Here is a 25723-nt window from a genome sequence, read left to right on the forward strand (position 1 = left end):
TAGACCTAAGAAAATAGATCCTGTAACAGGATTGCTTGGTCATGAAGTAATCTAAGCTTAATTTGTCAAGTGTTGCCAGATTGCTTTCAGAATTGTCCATCTTTGAGTTGGGGGTGTGACTCAAGTGATAGAACATGGCAGGCTAGAGGCCCTGAGTTCAAACCCCAGTACTGACCAAAAAAAAAAATCTTTTAATATGTCTTTTGTTCAACTTACATTATGTGACTAATAGGCTTCGGATTCTGATTATGTGATTGTTAGCCTTTACATCTACTGTAAATTCCTGTTTATGGCTTCTTCCTAATTTTTTTTTTTTTTTTTTTTTTGCGGTTCTAGGGTTTGAACTTAGGGCCTCACACTTTAGGCAGGTGCTCTGCCACTGCATCCATGACCCTAGCTCTTTTTTGCTTGAGTTGTTTTTCGGGTAGGGTCTCATGCTTTTGCCCGAGCTGGCCTGGACCACAGTGTTCCCACTTAATGCTCCCATGTAGCTGAGATGACAGGTGCGCACCAACACACCTAGCTTTTTTGTTGGGATGAGGGAGTCTCACTTACTTTTTGCCCAGGCTGACCTTGAACTGTGATCCTCTTGATCTCCACCTCCAGAGCAGCTGGGATTTACAGGCATGAGCCACTGTGCCCAACTGCTTCTGCCCAGTTCTTAAGGATAGTTGCAAGGGAGGGTAAAAGAAGGAAGTTAAGAAGGCAAATATGACTAATGCATTTTCTATATAAAAATGAATTTAGAATTTTTATACCTATCGAAATCACCATAAGAAGGGGACTATTCCAGAATTGGGGAGATGGGGGATAAAAGAGAATGATGGAGGAGGTGAACTCAACTATGATATATTGTAAGAACTTTTGTAAATGTCACAGTGTACCCCAAGCACAACAATAATACTAATAATTTAAAAAGAAAGGCACTAAGGTAGAAAGGAGAAAAATAGAGGTGATGAACCAATTTGGGTTTTAATACATATATACATGGAAATGTCACAATGAAACACTCTGTATAGATATCATAAATAATTTTTTTTTCAAAAACAGAAAACAAGAAGGTAAAACAGGTCCTGTCTAGGGGTTGGTACCAGTGTGAGGGGGGAGGATATAAGGAGAGGGTATAGGAGGGTGAATGTAGTAGAAATATCATGTACTCATGTACGAAAATGGGAAAATGAGACTGGTTGAAACTGTTCCAGCATGGGGAAGAGAGAATGAAAGAGAATGATGGAGGGGATGAATTAGACTACAATATAGTGTAAGAACTTTTGAAATGTCACAATGTACCCCCAGCACAACATAATATGATAATTTTAAAAAAGGATAATTGCTTTTTCTTAATGATTTATACTTTTTAGATGTAAACCCTTGTTCGTTTAAAATTTTTCAAACATATACTCCCAGTCTGTCATCTGCCTGATAATTTTGTACATGGATTCTGTAGGCCCTAAAGTGACCACGCAGAGAGGAGTGATCTGGCCAAGAGATTCTTTATTGCTGGGTGGGAGAGGGAGAGAGCCGAGACAGAAGGGGGAGTGGGAGGCAGGGGCTTAAATACCCCTCAGTGAGACTCGGCATGATCTGATTGGTTAGGATCTTATGGTTCATGCTGATTGGAGGTTGGGGCAGAAGGAGAATTCAAGCTAGACTTGAGGCAGGACCGTGACCCTGGGAAACAGAAGCTTAAGTGTGCAATAAAAACCGAAACCTATCGGCACCGTTATTGCCAACAGATTCATTAAAAATTAACTTTTTTGTTTTGTTTTTCACCAAAAGATTGCTAGAGAACAATATCACGCTGTGTGATACAGAGCACAATACATGATACAGAGCATATATTGAGATTAGGCATCTTAATATATAGTGCTAACCAGTGATACAGAAGGAGGTTTCTTCCCTCCATAAAATGAGCTAGCACCATTTACTGAACATCCTTTGCACTTTGATTTTCCGCGCCATCTTTGTCATATATTGAATTTCTGGGTCTTACTTTCTATTCTTCTTCATTGCTGTTTTGTTCTTGAGCTAATGCAACACTGTTTTTATTATTCTGGCCATGCAGTTTATCTTTATTCTGATAGGACAAGGGTGTTTAAAGAGTGACTTAGCTTTTTTAAAAACATTTCTTCTTCCATGTAAATATTAGAGCATATTTCTTGAGTTTCTAGAAAGAAAAGTACAACTGGGGGTTTAGTTGTGATTGCATTGAATTTATAGATTAATGTGTGGTGAATTGATAGTGTGGCCTGACTCCATCTATTTAGGTTGTCTCTGTACCCTTAATTAGGTTACCTCCCCATAGAGGTCTGACTTTCCTGCTTTATTCATAGATACTTGCAGTTTTTCAAAAAGCTATTTTGGAAACAAAATATTTTTTGAGTGGTATCTAATTTTCATTACATTTTTTAAATTAAATTTTTTATTTTGAGGTAGTGGTAGATTTACGTGTAATGTCAGAAATAACACAGAGTGATAACATGAGCAGTTCCCCCAGTGATGACATCCTGCAAATATACAGTACAGTATCACCACCAGTGCACTGATGTTGATACTGCCCACATACAGAACGTCTCCATCACCAGGGTGCCTTCTGTATGCCCTTTCATAGTCAAGAGTGCCTTCCTCTGCCACTCTGCCCTTTAATTCCTGGAAAACACTAGTCTGATTTCTGTTAACTATGATTTTGTCATTTCAAGAAAGTTATATGAATGGTGTTATATGATACATAAAATTTTGGCCCTTGTTTTACTCACTATAATTCTCCAGAGTCATCCATGTTGTTGTGTGTTGTCACTAGTTCATTCCTTTGTATTGCTGAGTAGTATTCCATGGTACATCATGCCATATTTTACTAATCACTTGTTAAATGATACCTGGTTGTTTCTGGGTAGGGGTTGGGGAGAACTTACTAAAAACATTTGCATGTAAGTTTTTGTCTGAATGTAAGTTTTCATTTCTCTGGGATAAATGTCGAGGAGTACAATTGCTGAACTGTATGGTAGTAGCATAGTTAAAAAAAAAACAACAAAAAAAAATGCCAAGCCATTTTCCAGAATGGCTGTACCATTTTTCATTTCTGTGAACAATGTATGGGTCATCAACTTTCTGTGCATCTTTATGAGACTTTGGTGGTGTTGCTGTTTTTATTTTAGCCATTTTGACAGGTATGTAGAGATACAGTTTCTGTAGAGGACAGTTAGCAGTATCTATTAAAATCACAAATACTTGAACTCTTTGACTTGTTAATTGCATGTATAGGTGTACTAGCATATATATGAAATGACTTTGTAAGAGCAAAAGATCAAAATTAGGGCTACTGAGCAGCTCAAGTGGTAGAGTGCCTGCCTAGCAAGCACAAGGCCCTGAGTTCAAGCCCCAGTACCACAAAAAAATAAATAAAAGATCAAAATTACATATATGGTTAAATAAATTTGACACGCCAACATAGTGGAATGCACAGCCGTAAGAAAAATTGAAGCTCTTTATGTATTGATTATGGAAAAAAGCTCTAAGAAATGTTTGAAAAGCAAGGCTTAGGAGCTGGGGATGTGGCTTAGTGGTAAAGCGCTTGCCTAGCATGGGTGAGGTCCTGGGTTTGATACCCAGCACTAAAAGAAATAAGCAAGGCTCAGCAAATGATTGTAATCTAACATTTGTATAAAGGGTTAGAGAAAATATACATTTTCAAGAGCACTTTTTTTTTTTAAAGATAGGGTCTCACTATGTAGCCCAGGCTATTCTGGAACTCAGCATTCTGCCGCAGCCTCTCAAGTGCTGGCACTACAGTTGTGTGCTGCCCCACAGCCTAAAACACTGTCCTAAACCAGTGTTGCAAAAAAAGCAGTGTGTGTGTGTCTACACATTGCATTGGCTTGTGTATTTATAATGTATTTGGGGCAGTTACCCAAGAGATTGATAACATTGGTATTTGTAGGAAGCAGAAAATAGACTGGGAGATTTTTCCTCTGAATTTTTATAACTTTTCAATTTCGAGCCATTGAATTATATTGCCTATTGAAATATTTTTCAGTACAAACTTTAATAATAAAACAAAAATGAAAGCTACTGCCTAAAAATTTAAAAGCTAGCAAACTATCCATTTCTTTTTAATCCTTGGTTTTTTTTCTTTACCTTAGTATTAAAAGGAAAAATAGTAGTTTATCCTTTCAGATAAGAGAGTTTTTTTAAACTGATCTTACTGTCTACTCATTGCATGTAATAATGCTGGTAATTAAGTAAACATTAAATATAATACAGCATACATTGGCAATTTTAAGTAATATAAGCAAAAGATTATTCTTATAAAAATTAAATAAAGAAATATAAATTTACTAATAAACTGACACATATTTTCTACTTTGGTGCTCCAGCTTCCAGATGACTTAAATTATTCATGAGTAAGAGTTTAAATGCTAGTTTTTTAATTTGTAATAATGTTCTTCTCTTTTACAGCAACTTGAGGTTTTTGATGATTGCTCTAGCATATGCTATACCACTTGGTGTATTTGCTGGCTGGTCTGGAGTTCTAGACTTAATTTTAACACCAGTGCATGTCAGCCAAGTAAGTATTATGTACTTACATGTTGTAGGTATGTCAGTTCATTTAACTTATAAATACTGGTTACATGTTCTTGGTTTTAGCTTCAAGGACTTTGTAAAACACTTTCCTTTGGAAAATTCCTATGGGACAGTTAAAAACTTGATTTGATACATGAATTTTGCATTTCTTTGAGTACTATTAATGATGCTGGTAAACAGAACAGAAAAATGTTATTTTGTTGACTCATTTATCCCTGTTTCATACTTCATGAAGGAGTTTATGAACCCATCTTCAAATATAGCTATTCCTAACATCCACTTTCTGTCTTCTCAAAATAAGGGTATCTCATTTCTTTAAAAACAACTATTTCACCCTGGTTGATGCCATTAGTTCCTTCTCTTTACTTCCAGATAGCATGGTAGGAAGATAGAGAAACATCTAGAGGGGCAAAAGGAAGAAATTCAACATACTGGTGTGATAGAATATTCTATTTTATGAATAAACATTTTGTCCATTCTCCTTTTGCTGAACATTTGACTCATTTACCATTTTTATTTCATAAGCAGTACCATGTGAATGTTCTCATACATGGCCTTTGATGCCTCTCTTACATAGTTCTAGGAATGGAATTGCTGGTTATTAATGTAATGCTACTTTGATAGATAATGCCAAGCTTGTCCAAAGTGATTGTATCCATTTTCAGTCCTACCAGCAACGTGTGACATTTCTCATCACTCCACCTCATTCCTAGTACTTGGTTATGTGTGTTTTAGACATGCTAATAGCTGTGCGTGACACCTGTGGTATCTTTTCAAGTATTAATTAGGTATTTGAATATTCTTTTTGGTAACATACCTGCTCAGATCTCTTGTCCCTTATTTGGCTGCCTTTTTCCTATGGAGTTGTAGAGAGCTGTGCAGAAGGAGGCTCTCCAAAGGATTGTGTGAGGTCCCTACCCCAGTGAGTTTAGAGTGAGAAATGGTCTGCACATACAAAGGGCAAAACTGCTAGAGACTTAACTGGGAGTCTGCTAAAGGGTTGAAAGCAGAACAAAGATAGCAGAGGTCAGTGTCTTGGAGTTCTGGCCCAGCCAATATCCTGATGCCTTGGGCTCCTGCTGAGACACCAGAAAAGCCAAACTAATGGACCAAGGACCATGCACTAGGCAGACAAAGTAAGGCCTACTCTAGTTAGATCTGTGTACCTAAACAAAGCCAACACAAAGCTCTGACAAAAATCTGCACAGGAGACAGTTTGGAGATTGAGGGAGTGGAGAAACACTCCCTCTCATCTTCCCTATTTTCAATTTTAGTTTCTGCTCATCTTCCCTATTTTCAATTTTAGTGTCAAGGTTTTACTGGTCTCAAAAAGCAACTTAGAAAATACTCCTTTTTTTTTTTCTAAGATTGGTGGTTTTGATCTTTTGTTTTCCCCCAAATATTTGATAGAACTCACTGATTAAGTTATATAGTATTTTTATTGTTGTTATTGTTAAAAATTTTTAAATATAGGTCCAATTACTCTAATAGTTCCAAAATTTCCTATTTAATCTTATGTCAATTTTGGTAATTTATACATTTCTAGGATTTATCTCTCAATTTTTTAATTTATTGGCAAGAAGTACTTAATAGTATTTATCATTTTATGATTTTATTAGGTCCCCAGGGTAAGTCATTCAAGATACTGGTTATCTATATTTTGCTTGAACAACTTTACCAGTGGCTTCTTATCATTTCTTTTCTATTTCATTGATTCCTGTTTTTATTTTTACATTTTTCTTCTGCTTTTTGGGAAAGAGTTGTTATGCTTTCCTTTTTCTAACTTTTTGATATTAACTCTACCAAAGATCCTTGATTTTTAGCTTTGCTTTTTGTTTCTAAATTATGCATTTTAAAGCTTTAACTTTTTCTTTTTTTTTTTTTTTTTTTGTAGTACTGGGATTTGAACTGGGCCTCACACTTGCTAAACAGTGCTCTACCACTTGAGACACTCCACCAATCCTTTCTTGTGATAGGTTTTTATAGATAGGGTCTCCCAAACTGTTGCCCAGGCTGGCTTCAAACTGAGATCCTCCTGAACACTGACTGCCTCCTGAGTAGCTAGGATTGCAGGCTGAGCCACTGGCACTTGGCTATAACTTTCTTTTTTAAACACAGCTTTCACTTCATCCCATAAGTTTTATTAAGTAGAACTTTAATTATTATTCAACTTAAAATATTTTCTAGTGTCCATAGTGATTTGTTCTTTAAACCATGGGTTGTTTACAAGGAAATGGCTTAATCTACAAACTTTGAAAATTCTTTGATTCTTTTTTTCCTAACTATGTTGCATAGATGTGGTCATAGGATACATGCTTTGATTTCAGTGTTTTCAGGCTCAGGTACTTTTTTTGTTTTTTCTTTTCATGGTGGTGGTGGTGGTTCGAGGGTTTGAACTCAGAGCCTTGTTCTTGCCAGGCAGGCACTTTTCCACTTGAGCCTCCAGTTTAATTTCAGTATTTTCAAATATTTTGACCTACTATATGGTTAATTACATTCTATAATTCTTGGATATAGTGTTTTATGTATGTCAATTAGATCAATTCTGTTAATTATGTGGCCCACAGAATTATAAGATCTTTTTTGTATCTTTGTTCATTTTTTTCTTTTTTTATTATATTCATATGTGCTCTTTGTTCATTTTTGTTGGCTTGTTCTATCAGTGACTGAGAAAGGTATATCAAAATCCTGCACAATAATGAATTTGTCTATTTCTGCCTTTTATTTCTGCCAGTGTTTGCTTTATATGGCCTAAGACCTATGTAATTAGGTGCACATGAATCTAGAATTGGCTTATCTAACTAGTGAATTAAACCTTTCATTAGCATGAAATATTCTTTATTTCTAGTAATGTGTTTTGCAAACCTGTTTGTTATACCAACTTTCTTTTGGTTGGTGTTTGCATGATACATATCTTTACATTTTTTTTTTGTTTTACTTTCACACTTCTTTAGCTGCAACATTTTATAAGCAGCATTTTTTTTTCTTTAAACTAGTCTGGTAACCTTTGTGTTTTAGTTGGAACATATAGTCTATTTATATTTAATGTAATTACTGATAAATTTGGGTCTAGATCAACCATCTTACTATTGGTTTTCATTTTGTTCAGCATAATCTATTCTCTATCTCTTCTTACCATCTTCTGAGTGAGTCGTTTTTTTTGTTGTTGTTGTTCATTTGTTTTTACAGTGCCGGGGATTGAACCAGGACCATTGAGCTACATCCCCCATTCCTTAAATTTTTTGGGGGGTGGTTCTGGGGTTTGAACTCACGGCCTCACACTTGCTAAGCGAGTGTTCTACCACTTGAGCCACTCTGCCAGCCCTTTAAATTTTTTTTTTATTCTATGGTTCCCCATCTATTAGCTTGATAGTTTTAATCACTTACTATATAGTGGTTATCCTAGAAAATACAGAATGCATACTTATTTATGAACATCTATTATAAATTAGAACTGTTACCTTCTCCAGAAGAGTTCAAGGTCCCTAGGACCCTTTAACTTTGTTTAACACTCTGTCCTCTTTTGTGCTATTATCATATATTTTACCCATATAAGACTTTTTTGTTATTCATTTATAATCATCCATAATTACTCATTTTCTTACTCATCATTCCCTCCTTTAGCTTTGATCTTTCATCTGTGAGCATATTTCTTCTGTCTACAGAATACCTTTTAGTGTTTTTTGTTTGTTTGTTGTACACATCTGCTGTACCAAAAGATATTTCCTTTTTGTTCTTTGAAAATATCATTCTATTTCTATAGCTTCAGTTGAGAGGCCAACTCTCAAAATTACAAGCTGACTGCTTTTAAGATTTTCTATTTGTCATTGGCTCCAGTGATTTTTGCTATGACATTTGCTAGGTGGTTAGCTCTCTCTAAAGTTACTCTATTTGAGGTCTAGGACTCCTTGAATCTAGAGTTTGATGTGTCTCTTCAGTTTTTGGAAATTCTTAGCCAGTTATCTCTGCAAAACATATGTTCCATTTTCTCTAGTTTTTCTTTTGGGGACTATTAAGTACATATGTTATAACTTTACACTGTATTCCCTATGTCTCTTACTCTCTTTTCTGAATTTACCATTCTTTTCTGTGCTTTAAGACACAGAACATGTTGTCTAGCATTTTTCCAATTCACTATTTCAGTTTTCAGCTCTAATATGCTATTAGATTCATCTATGAGCCAGTCACAGTGGCTCACATCTGTAATCCCAGCTACTCAGGAGGCAAAGATTGGGAGGATCACAGTTGGAGGCCAGCCTGGGAAAAAAGTTGGCAAGATTCCATCTCAACAGAAAAGCTGGATGTACTGGCACATGCCTATCATCCCAGCTACAGGAGACGTAAGTAAGAGGATCATGGTCCAGACTGGCTTGGGCAAAAACACCAAACCATACCTGAAAAAGAACTACAGCAGAAAGGGCTGGGAGTGTGACTGAGTGGTAGAGCACCTGCCTAGGAAGTGCAAGACCCTGAGTTCAAATCCCAGTGCCACCAAAAGATTAATCTGGGAGCTCATTGTAGTTGGTGTATTTTTAACTTATAATTCTTATTTGGTTCTGTTTATAATTCTATTATAGAAATTCTTGATCTTACCTGTTTTTGATCTATTCAAAATAGTTACCTAAAGTCTGTATCTCAAATTCCATCTCATCTAGGCACCCTGTAGTTCTGTGTGTGTTTTGGGTATTCAGTCATATTTTCTTATGTCTTTAACATGTTCAGTGATTTTTGGTTGAGTGCTAGACATTGTATACGAAAAGTTGTAGAGATAATTAGCTTCAAGATGATGTTGTCTTCCTCCTAAGAAAATTTGTTGGTTTTTGTCTGGCCAGAGTCTAGGGATCTCCTTAACCTAGTTTCAGGGATTGAGATCATTTAATACTGGACTTCCATTCCTTGGAATGATGTTCTATTTGCAGTTTCCCTACTCTTAGGGTATAGTCCTTGGGAGTTCCCAATTAAAGTCTAAGGTTTTTACAAGGCCACCTCACCCCTCAGCAAGCCCAAACTCATGTTGTCCCCTAGGTGCATGAGATTATTAATAACTTCTTAGCATCTTAGCTATATTTTCCAAAATCAGAAGATAACCCTAAAGGAAAATTTCCTCCAAATTCGAGACTTATTTCCCTGGGTTTCCTTCCCATCCTAGATCATGGTTCCATAATTCTGAATTGCCTTGTGGGTTCTCTGTTGACTTCAGATAGATTTCCCTCAGATTTTCTAGTTCTCAACCAGAATACTAATCCAAACTACCTAGTATGTCTGCCTTTGTCCATGCTATAACAAAATACCTTAGACTATGGAATTTGTAATATCAGAACTTTATTTCTCACGGTTTTGGAAGCTGGAGGAGTCCAAAAATGAAGTTGCCAGCAGAGTCAGTGTCTGGTTAGGGCTCACTCTACTTCAGGACAGCACTTTCTAGGGTTGGGGGGAAGGGGCATGGCTTGAATGGTGAAGTGCCTGCCTAGCAAGCATAAGGCCCTGAGTTCAAACCCCAGTACGATAAAAAAGAAAAAAAGAGAAATGAAGGAAAAAAAAAAACAAAGGTAAAAGATAGTGCCTTCTTGCCTCCTCACATGGCAGGAAGGACAAAGCATCTGCCTTGTAGAAAGGGCATGAATCCCAGCTCATGATTTCATCACCTCCTAAAGGTCTCATCTTTTCATACTGTGACATTGGGGATTAAGTTCCAACACATGAATTTTGGGAGGGCACCAACATTAGCACACCATAAAAAGAAAGCCTTCCTTTAGTTTTCTGACCTGTTTTTCTGGATGGCAAATATTCCAGATGTGCTCAATTCTGATAAGGAAAAGTATACTACCAATTTAAATTATGCTGATTTTGCATATCTATGCTTTGTGTTGTAAAACCTAAGAAGCCCTTCCTTTCTCTCCACAAACTGGGAGATATAGAGTCCGTGAATCATACCAGGTATTAAAGTGGTGTTAAATTAAATAAAAGCAAAAAAAAAAAATTAAAGCAAAGAAAATGTCTGATTAATTACTGGGTAAAATTTTATTAACTAAAGTGAGTATCATGAACAAAGGAACCAGAAAAGTACAACCTGCCCTGAAAAGAACAGTATCAGTACAGCCAAATGTATAGTGTTCCTTAGCCTGGCACAGGACCCTCTCACAGTGGGCCTATTAGCATTAAGTAAGACATGAACAATGGATAGTAAATGCCCTGCAGTGAGAGGATTTGTCCTGCAGAAGAGTCTTCTTGCCCCAATGTCAATGGTATGAAAAACTAGAGACAATATAAGCTTCAGGGTATTCCTTCCCCAGACAGCAATTATGTTTGCTTCTGGCAGCAAATATTGCATGAAATTATTGTATTATTTAGACTCCTCAAATTCTGAATTTCTCATTTCAGATAGCAGGCTAGGACAGTGTGCATAATGATCCAGGACAATTGGCCACAATCTAGACTTCTCTTTTCTTCATGCTGATTTAGAGACCTAAGCTACTTCTACATTGTAGTGCTTCTGGAGCTCGTCAATACATGCATGGGGACAGCTAGGTGACCACATCCAGTGTACAGATGATGAAAAAGGAAAGAGAACATGGAAGAGGGATACAGCTATATTCCAGGTTCTAACCTAGGTGGTACACCTCACTTCTGCTCACTCCATTTACAAGAGCTTACTTACATGGTTCCATGTACCAGATAGGAGTGGGGACATATAATCCAGCGAAGTACCCAGATAGAAGAAAACAGTATTTGCTGGGCGGCTGGCAATCCTTATCACAAGTGTAGTGAAAAATATGACTCAAAAAGTAATAAAAGATACAAGTTAGTTTGGTTAATTCTTCAGTACCAGGTCAAGTTTGGACTTTGCCCTATAGCCACAAGGAAAGCCAGTAACTATTTCTGAGCAGGAAAGGGGAATGATTCAGATAATTATTCTCGCAATAATGAGCAAAAAGATTGTGAGGATCATTTCAGAAGCTTTTATAGGAGTCTGGAAGTAAGAAATAAGGTGTGGTCATACAATATCTAAGTATGTGGTCATGGTAGGGAAAAAAAGAGAAAAAATGTACCAGTATTATTAGGGACACACAGAATTTCAATGATAACAGCAACTGACATGTATTGAACTCTTTATTAATTTATTTTAAAAACTTAATTGTCTGAGACATAAGAGTATAAGTTGGAACAGAAGGAAAGTCATAATAAGAGTTAAAGGTAGGTGAATGATGAGGAAGTGTAGCTTGCTCAGAAAGAGCATGGGCATGAAGGTAGGAAAGAAATAAGAAAACAGGAGAAGCATCATCAGGTAAGAATTACAGCTAATATTTATTGAGCACTTCCTATGTGCTGGCCACTGATCTAAGTTCTCTGTACAGATTATCTCATTTCATCCATTCTGTAAGTTCAAATAAAACATAATTTGCCTGAAGTCACAAGGCTAGTAAATAGCAGAACTGGAAACATTTTCTCAAAAAAGGAATAAACTGTACATGTCAAACCCCACTCAGCTTCTCTTTTTGTAGCCACTCTCTTGCTTGGTCCTATATTTCTCTTTCCCTTAGTGTCTGTCTGTCTGTCTGTCTCCCTGTCTCTCTTCCTCTCTCTCTCAAAGCAGTTTTAGATGTTGCCAGATGTTTTAGCACCTAATTATTTCCTAGTAGCCTCATGTATATTAGTTATATTTAAACTTTTTGAGATCAGTGACTCTCTTCTGTCCTTTTCCCATCATCTTAAGAGTTCTTAGTACAGTACTAGTATGTAGCACATACCTGAAAATATTTGTTTAATGGCATTGATTATTTTGTTGGTTTAAATATCCCAGTAAAAAAAATCAAGAACATAACTAATTAGATAAGTTTGTATTAATTAGTTACATTTGAATACTACCATGTTACCCATTTTCATAACTAGTGTTTCCTAGATGTGTTGCCATTTACCTATTAATGTGTTAATTATAGAGAATTTCTTTTTTATTTCTTCTAAATTACAACATGACAGTCTTGCATTAAATATGCCTACTACTTTGTTAACAGGTAGATGCTGGCTGGATTGGATTTTGGTCCATAGTTGGAGGCTGTGTTGTTGGAATAGCTATGGCAAGGTAAGAATATTTTTTATATTAAACATGTAAGTAGAACAGAAGGGTGGAAGCCCAAAGAAAAATAGGCTCCTCTAAGTAAACATTAAAATTTAGGGAAAAATAGAAAAGACAGAGGTTTGAAAAAGGTACTTGTTCAAGCTGCAAAAAATTCACATGTAGTAGATAGAATTTGCTGCTACAACAAACCTTCTCAGAAGTAGTTCCTCCTAAAAAGTTTTTTGGAGACTAGAAATGTATTTCTAGTGTAATCAAGCTGCCTCTCTCCATATTATTAGAGAAAAACATCTCCAAATAGAACCCAAAGAAAGGCGATCTGAGAATAAAGCCAAATTGATAGTTAACAAGAATAGAAAAGAGTCTACAAGAATCATTTATAAAAGCAGCTCTAGAACTTTCCATGAAGAGGCAGTATCCTGATTAACAGATATTGATTTCTGGATTTCTGGGATTTTTGTTGTTGTTGTTATTATTGGCAGGTATGTTTCCATAGTTACCCTTTTTGATGAAAAATATCCATAGTTTCCCAATTTCATCAAACCTCCTTTGATCCTAACCCATTTTGACAACACATTTTTAGAATAAATCAGAAGAAAGGAAAGGGTCTCATTTATTAAAAAAAAAAAGAAAGAAAATGTTACTCTTTTAGTTTCTGCCTGTGAAACTACTCTCAGTATTTCCAAAAAGATAATATTCACTCACTTGCCAAGTCATTTTACCCTGTTTAATCAAAAACAAAATTAGGCAATCAACTTTACCAAGAAGAGAAGAATCTAATTACATATTTGGGGAGATCAGATAAGATATGTAAATCACCTCAATATCTAAATATTTAAACATAATTGACACAGGATAATATTATATCTAGACCTTACAGTTTGCATAGTATTTCTGAGATAATGCAAGAATTGACACTGTCACTTCCAAATCACTTTATTTGAGGTTTGTATAAGTTAGGGAAATATAAGAATAAAATCTAAGCGCTGAAGAAGTAGGATGGGAAAATGTTCTTTATAGGAAGTCACTTCACTAAAATACACTGACCAGTCACATTCTGACATGCATCATACCTCATGAAATTTCTAATGAAATTTTTCTAACATGAAATCTCCAAGCCAATTAAAGTGAGTCATCATTGGTCAGATCCTATTCTGAGCATCAGACAGGTCCAAGGCAGGAAAGGAGCAACAGCGTGTTCCTTTCTCTCTCTTTCTCTGATCTTTTGTTTTCTTTTCTTTTTATGATCTTTTTACTACCCGTTAATTCTTTACTATATTTAGATACAACTAGGGGGTGGAAATCACAGGAGGACATTTCTGCTTTTTTCAAGACAGGATCTCACTTTATAGTCCAGGCTAGCCTCGATCTCATGACCCTCCTGTCTCAGCCTCCCTAGTGTTAGAATTACGAAGCCTGTGCCACCATGCTGAGCCATTTTTGCCTTTTTTTAAATTTGTTGAAATGGAAGTTCTAAAATTTCTTCTCTTACTCTGGGAGTAGATATCAATTTTAAGATTATTTTTCATATCACCACTTTTTGGGGGCTCCTTAGAATAGAATCTACTTAAAGAAAGTATGCTTTGTATAATTCTTCTTATGTTTTGTTGTGAAAGGCCACTATTAAGATAGTGCTTTGGTTCTATGACACTCTTTGGTGATATCAACCTATTTCAAAGGACTGGATCCTTAAAAATGTCAGACCACAGTGATCAGTTTATTCTTACATGATCAAGCTTCGTAAAATTTTCCTGCAGTTTGACTCTGATTTGCACCAGAATGCTATTTTAGTCTCTCATATCTTATCATATGCATAACTGATGGGAAATTTTTATGCAGCATGCAAAAATATAAATTAGAAAAGGGGTTGGTTTTGTATTTTCTTGAAAAACATTTCTGTTAAGCTGTGGAACCTTTTCTGGAGTTCATAGAAATTTGTGCTTGTGAACTTCCAAACCTGTCACTAAGCAAAAGTGCATCCATCTTTCCACCAAAAGATGGCATCAGCTGTCATAGGAAATCATTTTAGTGTAGAAAGCACTAACAAACATGATTAACCGTATCATGTTAAATAAGTGCAAAACAAAGGATAGTATTGCATGTGTTACAAAGGACAGCCACAAAAATTATTTTAGAAATTACAATCAATTTTTAAAATCTAAAGTGGAGAGAACATGGTAAATGTTGTGTTGGGGATAGGATCAATTTTTCTATACTAGGAATAATTCCAAAAAATGGAGTAAATTGTGTGTAGGTCCAGTCAGAGGACTGTGCTTACACAATCACTAATTAATCTGCATGTGAAGAAAAGCAATTGGCAAATGGGAAATGGAAAAAAAATTTGGCATGCCTTTTTATAAAGTTTCATATTTGTTTGGGAAAATAATAGCAATTTTGAGAAAATAAAATGCCATAAAACCCCCAACCTTTATAGAATATCCCAGTTGCTGTGTGTGTGTGTGTGTGTGTGTGTGTGTGTGTGTGTGTGTCCCCAGTATAGCTTAGGCTGGCTTTGAACTCACTATGTAGCCAAGTCTGTCCTAAAACTTGCAATTCTCCTGCCTCAGCCTTCCAAGGGGTGGGTTTACAGGCATGTACCTCCATGCCTAGCTTAGCTGTTATACTCTTGCTCTCAAGGAGCTTTTGCCCTGGTGGTGAGACAAAAAAAGAAAAAATAAGTGCAAAAACAAGACAATTTCTAATCGAGAAAAATGCTATGGAGACATAAAGCAGAATGTAGAGCTGTGGTGGAGAAGGCTTCTTCAATGAGTGTGGAGGGCCATGTTGAGCTGAAACCTGAGCAAACTGAGAGTATGGTAAGCAGGAGTGAGCCATGTGAGGATCTGGTGGTACCAGCATTCCACATAGACGAGACAAGTAAAAAGCTACATGTTGCTCAGAAGCAAGCTTAGCATCGATGAGAAACAGAAACACAGTGTCCAGCTGGAGCATAATAAGGAAAAGGGAGAGCCTCAGAGGCAGGATCAAGCCTCCGGTGGATGCTTTTGTGTGAATTCTTTGAGTTTGAATTTTGTAAGCATCATCTTTGCAAATTTTTGTTATCAACAAATTAGCCTATTTTCTGAATTTTAATGTTATTCATTATAGAATGTTTAGAAAATATAAAAACTAGAGGAATCAAAAGTGGCATTAAAAAATTCAGAAATCCATTCTGTGAGTTATAGGCCCCAAACAGAGATGACATTTTGTGTTTTGTAAGATTAAAAAAAAGTTATTACAAAATGACATCATACATATACATTTGTCAGTTGAAAAACAACAAAAAAATTAGTTTTTAAAAGACTAAAGGGAAATTTCTTTTAAGTAATAGTTGTTTAAAGAAAGTATGCCTCTAATTTAATTAACAGTTAACAGTCCAGTTAGAATAAACAGAATATTGTTTCTTTTCAGGTTTGCAGATTTTATCCGGGGTATGCTGAAACTAATTCTTCTCCTCCTGTTTTCTGGGGCTACCCTGTCATCCACATGGTTCACCCTGACCTGTTTGAACAGTGTTACACACCTGCCTTTGACAACAGGTGAGCACAGGCTATTTTTGAGTTTTGAGTAATTATTTTCAGTTCATAGAAGTGTACATACTCTAGCAGTAGAACTTCTTGCTATCCATACATAATTGCTAAATTTCCCTTGTCCAGTCATTATACCACTATTGCATCTAAAAAAGAGCCCAAGAAATAACTAGTAATACTTTAAATGGCATTTTGCATATGGAAAAGAAGTATGTGTGCTCTTTGGTCTAAACTCATAGATTACGGAAATGCTTATAATCTTTTAAAATTCATATCACAGTATAATTCAAAGATTTTGTGTTGTTGGTAATCATTACATCATTATTAAGCAGTATAGAAAATAAAGACAAATTATTTATAATACACTTCAGTAAAATTCTTTGAACCAGCACTAACAGCTTTATTTTTTTAATTTTATTATTTCAATACAAAACCAAGATTTACTAGAAATGCCTTATAAAAGTATATTGTATCAGCTTACTTAGCTCATCTAATTGATCTGAAACATTTGTAGTTGCCTTTGTTTTTATTGTTATTATTAATCAGTTCAGGGTCTGTATTTTTCTGTTGCTGGTATAATAAGTTACATAAATTTAGTGGCTTAAAAGCAACACAGATTTATTATGTTACATTTCCATAGATTAGAATGAGACCCACCATGAGTGTCAGTAGGCTAAAAGTGTGGGCAAAGTCTGGGGAACAATCTATTTCCTCACCTTTTCTAGCCTCTAGAAGCTACCCCCATTCCTTGGCTTGTGGCCCATTCTCCATAATCAAAGCCATCAACAGCAGACTGAGCCCTCTTGCACTGCAGCGCCTGCAATGTCTCCCACTGTCACATGTCACTGTGCAGTCTCCTCTTCTGCCTTCCCTTTCTCTGCGATCACCTTGGGCCCACTCAGATAATCCGGAATAATCTCCTAATTTTAAACTCAGTTGATAAGCAATTTAATTCCATCTCCATCCTAATCCCCTTTTCCATGTAACATACTCACAAATTCCAAAAACTGAGACATGAATCTTTGGGGGAGAAGGATATTATTCTGTCAACCACAGGTCTTTTTAAAATTACTATGATAGATGGTTATGGAAGCCAAGGGACTCTATTACTGCTTACCAAAGATTGTTTAAGATGCATATTTCTTATTCCATTGCAAGTAATATCCAGCTACCTTTTGAATTATGTGACTAACTATAGGATTATTTGTTATAAAAGTAGGATTAGTTGTCATAGCAAGCATTTGTATGCGTAGGAATAAATAAGAATCTGAAGGAGCTCCATGGGGATGTATTGCCCAGTGGCTTTTAGGTTCCATGGCAGTCCATAAGAACAAGGGTTCTTTTTGTCTCCATATGACTAATGAATACTGTGTATCCCAATTTGAACCTCTCTACTCAGCAATAAAAGCAGCAGCAGTTTACACATCAGAGGCATCAAATCTACCGAAGACCAGTTTTATTTGGGAATTCCTACCCCTTTCACACAAATAATAGGGCAGTGGGTTGCACCAGCCATCATACTAGAGTGCTGCAGCAAACTCATAAGGGCAGCACAGGCAACTGGACATCTGTCAGACACCCCTGGAATTCCTGTTATGGAAGTTTCCAGTGTCAGCAATAGGCTAGACTTCATTCTTTTTTTTTTTTATAACAATCCTATCTTTGCAAAGTTAGTTTCTCAGCAATTGCTGAGATATGAAGTAAATACTGCACAAAATCAATGGGAACAGGAAATAAAGATGGTAGTATTCAGTCTGATTCCAAATATGAGAGAAGTTGTACAGTGGCCCATCAGATACACATATTGCATTAGTAAGTAATTCTGGTTATTTAAGAAATAAATAAAATTGTATTTTCTTTCAGTTTATGGTTTAACTTTTTTAAGTTATTTATTAAATTGTTTGGACCTAACTGTATAATTGTTAGCTCTTTCTTTTGGTCTTGGTTGCACCATGAAAAAATTACCAAGATACCATGAGTGCTAAGAATGAAGAAGGTTTGGAAACCTGTTTATCCCATCCTCTGTGTGCATTGATTTGCCTGTGAAGCCCAGTTTTCCAGAGTAATAAATAGACACGGAGTAAAATACAGTGCACTATTTATACACCAACGTTCCTACATTGAGGTTTTGAGCAATTTTTGGCAAGTCTCCTGGGCTAAAATAATTTCATAATTTAGCACTTGGACAACACTCTGGTAAAGCACTTGGACAACACTTTGGTAAAGTTTACAATGCTTCTTATCCATGGCATGGCACACAGATCTTTTTCATGGTACTGTATGTCAAGTAAATATCTGTGAGATTTTATAAGAACATAGTGGTGAGTACATGATGAACAGATTTCTTTCCTTTGAATTAAATGTAGAATATTCATCATAAGATAGTAAGCTCCTTAAATTTTAGGTATTTTCTATTAAACATGACAAAATTAATAGTTTTATCTCTGAGTGAATTTAATTTTTTACCTCATTTTTGTCTGGATTTGTACAGTGGGCATGTTTCACTTTCATAGTTGGGGAAAAAATATATTTGAAAACTTACATCTTTTTAAACCTTAAAAAAAATTGATGTGTTTGACCCTGGTCAAGACGATGTTTTCCCAATATGTTGTTGAAAATAATTACATTGGGCAGAAAGGAAAACAGAATCCTAAATTAAATCAAGGCCAGAATTGATGTGACTGTCTTAACAATCATGAAATGTATCAGTTCATTCTACTGTTGCTTTCAATTGCAAGTCAGTTTTTGAATATCACTTACATATTCCTGAAAGATAATTTTAAACTTACGGATACACTGGGTTAAGGAATAGATCTGCTCACATTCCTTCTCTAAATTATCATAGCCTGTTTTTTTTTTTCTCTCTCTCTTTCCTGAGAGCCCTTAGTAGTTATTTACATATATGTCATATCCTCTCTACTAGCTTGAAAGTCTGGGGCATGAATTTATATCTTATAAATTCTGTCCCCAAGTTCCACCTCAATACCTGCACAGACCCTGAGGAGTGAATGAACCAAGTGTATGTTATCTCCAGTGAGCTGCAGTAGATAGGACTTCCTGCTGGTGGTAGTCAGCAGCCAGTCACTCTTTGTTATTCAGTTGTAGCTGTAGGAAGGCAAAAGGGCGCATTTTAATGGAACAATAGAGAATTTGAATAAATCTATCACAGATACTCTTACTGCCTTTGTAAAAACCTGACCTAATTCCTTTTAATTTGTAAAAGAAGCTTCCTGAGAGGGAATTTACTACAAAATCTAATTACAGACAAATTTAGACTGTTAGGTCAATGTTTAAAATTAGTAATGGAAAGTTCATGTTTCTTTTTTAATATTCATTATTATTTCAATCAGTAAAATAACTGGTATTTTACACTTTCCTAACAAAGGTAGGATTTCTGTTATGGGTTTTATGTATCAGGAGAATGTCCATGAAGAATGTGTGAAATACAGTCATGTACCACCTAATGATGTTTGGTCAAAAAAAAAAAAATTGATAGCATGTATGATGGTGCTCCCCTAAGATTATATTGTCTACTGACTCTTAGCTGTCTTACTTTGCATTAATACTCGCTGGTGTTCACATGACAACAGAATCACCTAATGACACGTCTCTCAGAACATGTCTACATCATTAAGCAATGTGAGACTGTGTGTGCATAGTAACTGTGAACATAATAAATTAAAAGATAGCTAGTTTTATCAACCTGTGTATTATAAATGCTACTTCTGTCTCTTTAAAACCTAATACAATCTTTCTGTAGTCCACTGATCTTGATATTATTCTTGCCATCTTTGCAGAACTAAAACTGGGTCACAGCATTCTCTCCACAGGCATACTGCACTGATATATGTGTTGCTTACATACACCCTCTTGGAGGCTATCAGCAGTATGTCTTTTTTCCCACCTTAGGAAAACTCAGTATTTAAAATCGCATTATTAATTGAAGTACTTACAGTAGGGTGAATAAAAAACCTCATGACCAGATAACGTGAGTTTCAAAATCTTGAAGGCTTATGCTATAAACAAAGTTATGAAAACACATTATGTACTTTATCTGAGAATGAGAGGTCTAGTCCTGTTAGCTACAACTCACAGTCATTTTTTACTGAACAGATGAATGCTTTGAAAATGACATCTTGAAAAATGTTAGCACTTTGGTGTTGAGGTTGCCGAAATAATATAATTTGACTTTTGACAGAAGTTGCCTTGGGAGAGATTATTCATCTAATTTCACCTAAAGTTACTGGAACACTATGATGGTGATATGAAGAACAAATATGGGGTGAGATAAAGAAGGATGTCTAAATAGACAACATCCCTTAGGAGTGATAGCTAACCACCAGGTGACTTCAGGTATTACTTAAAGAGAGGAAACCTATTTGCTTGTATTGGAAGGCATGCGACATGTATAGACTGGAGAGTAGTACTCTTATTTTCATGTGTTTCACCTTTATTAAGAAGCTATATATGGCAGGCAAAAAAATAAAACACACATACTTGCCCCAGAATGGGGGGGAAATTAGAACATTCAGAAAAGAACAATGAATATGATTAAAGAAATGCACATTATTAAGGAAATTAAGGATTTTAAGCTTTTAGGAAAAAAGACCAAGAAGTGACTTTTAATCTCTCAATTTTATGGACTAAAAGTGACTGTTACTCATGCATGATTGACTATTGAAGAAAGGAAAACTAGAACATGAATTAAAAGAAGAGGATGGATTTGTGAGAACTCTTAATGTAAGAATTATGTTGTAAGGATCTATTGAGGAAGATCATGTAGTGCTTATCCCTGGATATTTTCAAGAAGAGACATAAGTCTTCAGGCAGAATCTGTTTCTGAGAGGTGGAGGGCTCACCCTGGTGATCAGTCAGTGTTCCGTGATTTAATAGTACCCTGCCTTCATACATAATCTTTTGGAAGCTGGAAAGTTACTGATAAACCAACCTATATGGGTAGTATCTGGTTTCACAACCAGTCTCCACTCGAGGCCCACTCTTTCAAGGGATTATTAGTTGTGCTTCATTTGTGCAAGATAATTACTTTGTCTTTCAGCCATAAGGGACTATAAATATAACGGTCAGCCTTTGTAGGACCTAAGTTTGCCAACAAAGAGACTAAACAAGGGACACCTGCAAATTAGTAACACAAAATCATAGCTGCTAATGAATATTGCTGTTAAATCCGCCCCCTTCTTGTCTGGAACCAGTTTCATGTACTGCATGCTTTAATTAGTAGTAGGTTATAAAGATCATAGTCACCACTTTTTAGTAAGAAAATGTGACACTAAGAGAGGCACAGCTCAGTGATATAGAAATGTCTATCTGTGCATATATGTGTATTATGTATATTCAACATACTCAAAATCAGTGAAAAAAGTATATTGTGAATATTTCACTTTACTGCTTAGGTTTTCTTTACACATGGGTCTGTTTCCAAAAGAAATATTATTTATAATATCAAGTTTAATTTAGATTGTGAAAGTATTTAATAAAAGTCTAATTTAATAATTCCTAGTTAACTAACTTTATCATGAAATAAAAGTTCCATCAGTATACACAATAACAAAAGTTTGTCTGTAAGCTTTTATAGTATATTACTGTTCTGAATCTACGCTTTAGGGAAATTGCTTCATTCTAATCCTTAAGATAATTCATAATAAAGTCTAGTATGTTATTTTATGTTGTTTCTTATTTCTTAATAAAATGGTAAATAAGTCCTCTTATCAACCTAGAAGCACCATAAGTTTTTTGCTTTGTTTTTTTTATATTGTGGTTAAACTCTCCTTGCTACACAAATTTAAATTTGTTACTGTTCTGCTTAGATGAATGTCACTCATTACCTGATATAATTTATCATTCAATAAATGAATCTCTTCTGTAATACCTCAGATGTATGTTCATTTGACAGCAACTTGAGTATCTTCCCACAAGGGAAGATATTACCTATCTTCTTGTTGGTTAGCTCTAGGTCTTAGAAAGTCCTTCCTCCCAGTGACTTATAACTAATTTAGAACAGTAAGATCCAGAAAACAAGCCATCTCCCTCCCTCTTCCATTGATGGCCCTGGAACCATTTGAAGGTATTTGTCATTTCTGACCTTAGCCTTTCATCTAAACGCCACCAGCTAAGCAGCCATTCTTCGTTAGATGTGGATTCTATACCACTGACTAACCTGGTCCCTCTCTTCTGAAAATATTCCTAGAACCACCACACTGAGACTGGGAGGCTGTTGATGCTCATGATGAGACATGGCCTTTTTTGGAGTGGAGTATCATTATCTTCTTACAACAGCACATAAGTGGCTGCTGAGCCAGGAAGTGTATATCTTATTCCTTCCTAAGTGAGAGATTCCAGAATAGGATGTGTCTGTTTATTGTTCTAGCATAGCACCTTATGTGTAATAGGCACCTGACAAATGGCTTTGAAGAAAGGCACAAGCTAAGTTTTCCTCCTTAGATACTTAAGCAATAATTTTAGACCCATTTTGCATTTTTTGTGATTAAAATTCATCTTTCCGTTTGTAACCTTTTGATGCTCTATTTTTGAATCTGTCATCTGTCTATGGTGCAGTCACTTCCAACTTTTGTGTCGAATACAGATTTGGGGAGCATGTCATTTGTGTCAACACTATTGAATTAAAAAATACTGAGCTTTGGTTATTTTGTGTTTGTTTTTTTTGTTGGTTTTTTTTTCCCAATCTGATATAGTGGCTTGATAGAAAACATTCTAGAGTCTATAGGCCTTAATAATAATATTATTACAATTTACCAAATAAGTTGTTGTTGACTTTCAGGACTTCAATCACTTCAACTGTAAAATAATTTACTTGCCTCAAAAAGTTGATAGGATAATCAACTATGATAATATACATGGAAGAAGTTTTGAAGATGCTAAAAAATTATTTAAATTATCAAGTGTTACTGTTATTTATGATCCCTTGAGAATCTCCTAAGTTAAGGAGAGTAGTTTTATTATTGTCCAAAATTTTGTGATTTTTTTTTTATAACTGTTGATTACCTAGGATTGAGTATTTCCGTTTATAAAAATGTAGCATAGTTTTTGTTGTTGTTGTTACTTGATTTGGTTCAGGTTAGGGTTTTTTTGTTTCTTGGCAGTGCTAGGATTTTAACTTAGGACTTCAAGTTGCTAGGAAGGCTCTCTGCTGCTTAATCCATGCCTTCTGCCTCTTTCATAGTTTAGTAATTTGGCTTGTCATAGGAGTGGGTACTTCCAGAGTTATGATCCAATTCATGTGTTTCAAATGCTTTCATTGTAACTATATTTTGTGCTACACAGGACTTTGTTTTTTTGTAATTTAAATTGTGAACCCATGAAATTTTATTAGCTTCTTTGAAAAAATCTGTATTAGCACTTCAGTTGTGTTTGTTCTGCTAAATTACCTTGACTTTTTAATTGAAAGGCAGTTTATTTATAATTTTGGTTTCAGTATTATAGAAAGTCATGGAAATACTTAATGATCATGTAGTTTAAACCCTCTCTGTTGAGCAGGAAATTATCTTGTCTGCCTGACTTTCAATAGATGACATTCACCACTGGATATATCAGACTCTAAACTGAAAATTCAAATGGAAGTCAAATTCAGACTTGTAACAATGAGCTTCTACTTTATGCATTCCCCAGAACACTGGGGAATATATTAAATCAGTCCTGACATAGCTGTCTTTCCCCATTCTGATCATGAAGATCTTTATTTAACCCTTTCCTGTGTAAATTATTTTGATTCTTTGGTTTCTGCAATAATATAAAATTTTAGCATTTCCATCCAGAGTTTTTTTTTAAAAAAAAAACAAAACTCTTGAACATCATCTGTATAATAATAAAAAGAAGCAAGCACTGAGAGATGAATGAAAATGCTTGATTTTTCATGACAGCCTCTAAAGTTAGATCATTCATTTATTCTGTATATAATTCATCCCATATATAATGGCCTTTTTATCCTACATGCTATAGGAATTCTAATAAATGAACTGGGCTGTATGGCCACTGGGTGTGGACATCAGTTCCTTGGGTCAGTTCATCCAGTGATGATCAGTTCTGAGTCAAGGAGTTAGCAAACTCATGAAGTAGAGTTGTGTCAGCTGTTAATGCATACTTACAATGAAATTTCTCTTTTGTTAAATAGGCAAGATGTCACATAATTAAAAAGTTGAAATAGTAGAAAGAAACAAATTTCTCTTTTCCTGTTGCCCTCAATTTCCCTGCCTAGAGACAACACTGATTGCATTTCTTCTGCATTGCCCCAGAGAATTCTATACATTTACAAAGTGTTGTATCCTTTCCTTAAAACTATAGTACACTTTTCAACACCCTTTTCACTTATGTGTCTTAGGTATCATTGTTAATGTACACAGTTACCTCGTTTTGACGGCTGAATAATATAACTGCTTGAACGTTTTATGAATTATTAACCAACCCCTTGTTGGTGGTCAGTTAGCTTGTTTTTAATCTTTTCCTACTAGAAATAATCTTTCAGTGAGTGTTCTTTTGTATACCTATTCCTGCATAGTTGTGAGATAAATTCCTAGAAGTGGAATTGCTGAATCAAAGAATAAGCACATTTATTTTGATACACATTTCCAAATTACCCAGTAGAAGATGAACTACATACAGTTTCAACAGCAATGTTTAACCGCAATAGAACTTTTATCTTTCAGATGACAGTTATTTCTGCCCCTACTTCCAGGTTGCTCCCAGAATTTAGATGCATAGAAAACAAGAATTTGAAGATTGTTTATGGCATGAAATGAGGATAAGGGAGCTAACTGTGTGGTCTGACGGGTTTCCAGACAAGGCCAAGGCTTTACCAGATGCTACTCCTCTGCCAAGCCTCTCTGTTTTTATCAAGCTTAATAAAAATAAATAAAATGAAATCCCTCTTCAAGGCCCTATGCCAATTGTTCCTTTCCAGTACATACTTACTAAATTTTCCTTCATTCTTTTGACACATAAGATTCTATTACTTATAGATTATGATTATTTTCAGTTATTACATTTTAATTTGCCTGATTATAATTATATGCAGAGTTATAGTTCCTTCTGAAATAAGAACATAAAAATTCTAGCCTTGTTTTTTCCTAAAAATAGCTAATTCCCTCAGTAGTTTGTGAATCTGTACTCAGAAGTAGCACGTGTTGGTCCCTAAGGCTTAATTTTTCTTGTCATTTAATTCAGTATCTTTCTTGTTTTAATTCCTAGGCCCGTTTGTGTTAGGTCAGTAGTCCTCTCTGCCTAATTACCATTGAGTAATCTGTAAATTATTGGAAAGAATCTGGAAATAGAATATATTCCATTCCTGGATTTCCTAAGGTATCACTAATGAGTCATGTGTAAGTAGAATGTTCTGATTTGCGTGACCCATGTCTAGCCAATATATAGTGAACTGGAGGTGTTAGGCTGAACTTTGTTTTTAAGACTTTCTCAAAAATGATGTCATATTTGAAATGGTATTTACTGTAACCATTCAATGCTTCACATGTAATTCTATGAATAATTTGGTCACTATGTTAGCAATATG

At 35.3% G+C, this 25723-nt stretch overlaps 1 protein-coding gene across 1 annotated transcript in view; it reads left to right on the forward strand.

Moving 5' to 3' along the window:
- Positions 1 to 25723, forward strand: part of Slc49a4 (solute carrier family 49 member 4) — a 77904-nt gene that overhangs the window by 42387 nt on the left and 9794 nt on the right. The window contains exons 5-7 of the mRNA XM_074073286.1: positions 4456 to 4564; positions 12594 to 12661; positions 16067 to 16194. Of these exons, the coding sequence (XP_073929387.1) occupies positions 4456 to 4564; positions 12594 to 12661; positions 16067 to 16194 (305 nt within the window). The remainder of the gene's footprint in view (positions 1 to 4455; positions 4565 to 12593; positions 12662 to 16066; positions 16195 to 25723) is intronic.

Source organism: Castor canadensis, chromosome 5 (assembly GCF_047511655.1).
Source record: "Castor canadensis chromosome 5, mCasCan1.hap1v2, whole genome shotgun sequence".
Taxonomy (NCBI): domain Eukaryota; kingdom Metazoa; phylum Chordata; class Mammalia; order Rodentia; family Castoridae; genus Castor; species Castor canadensis.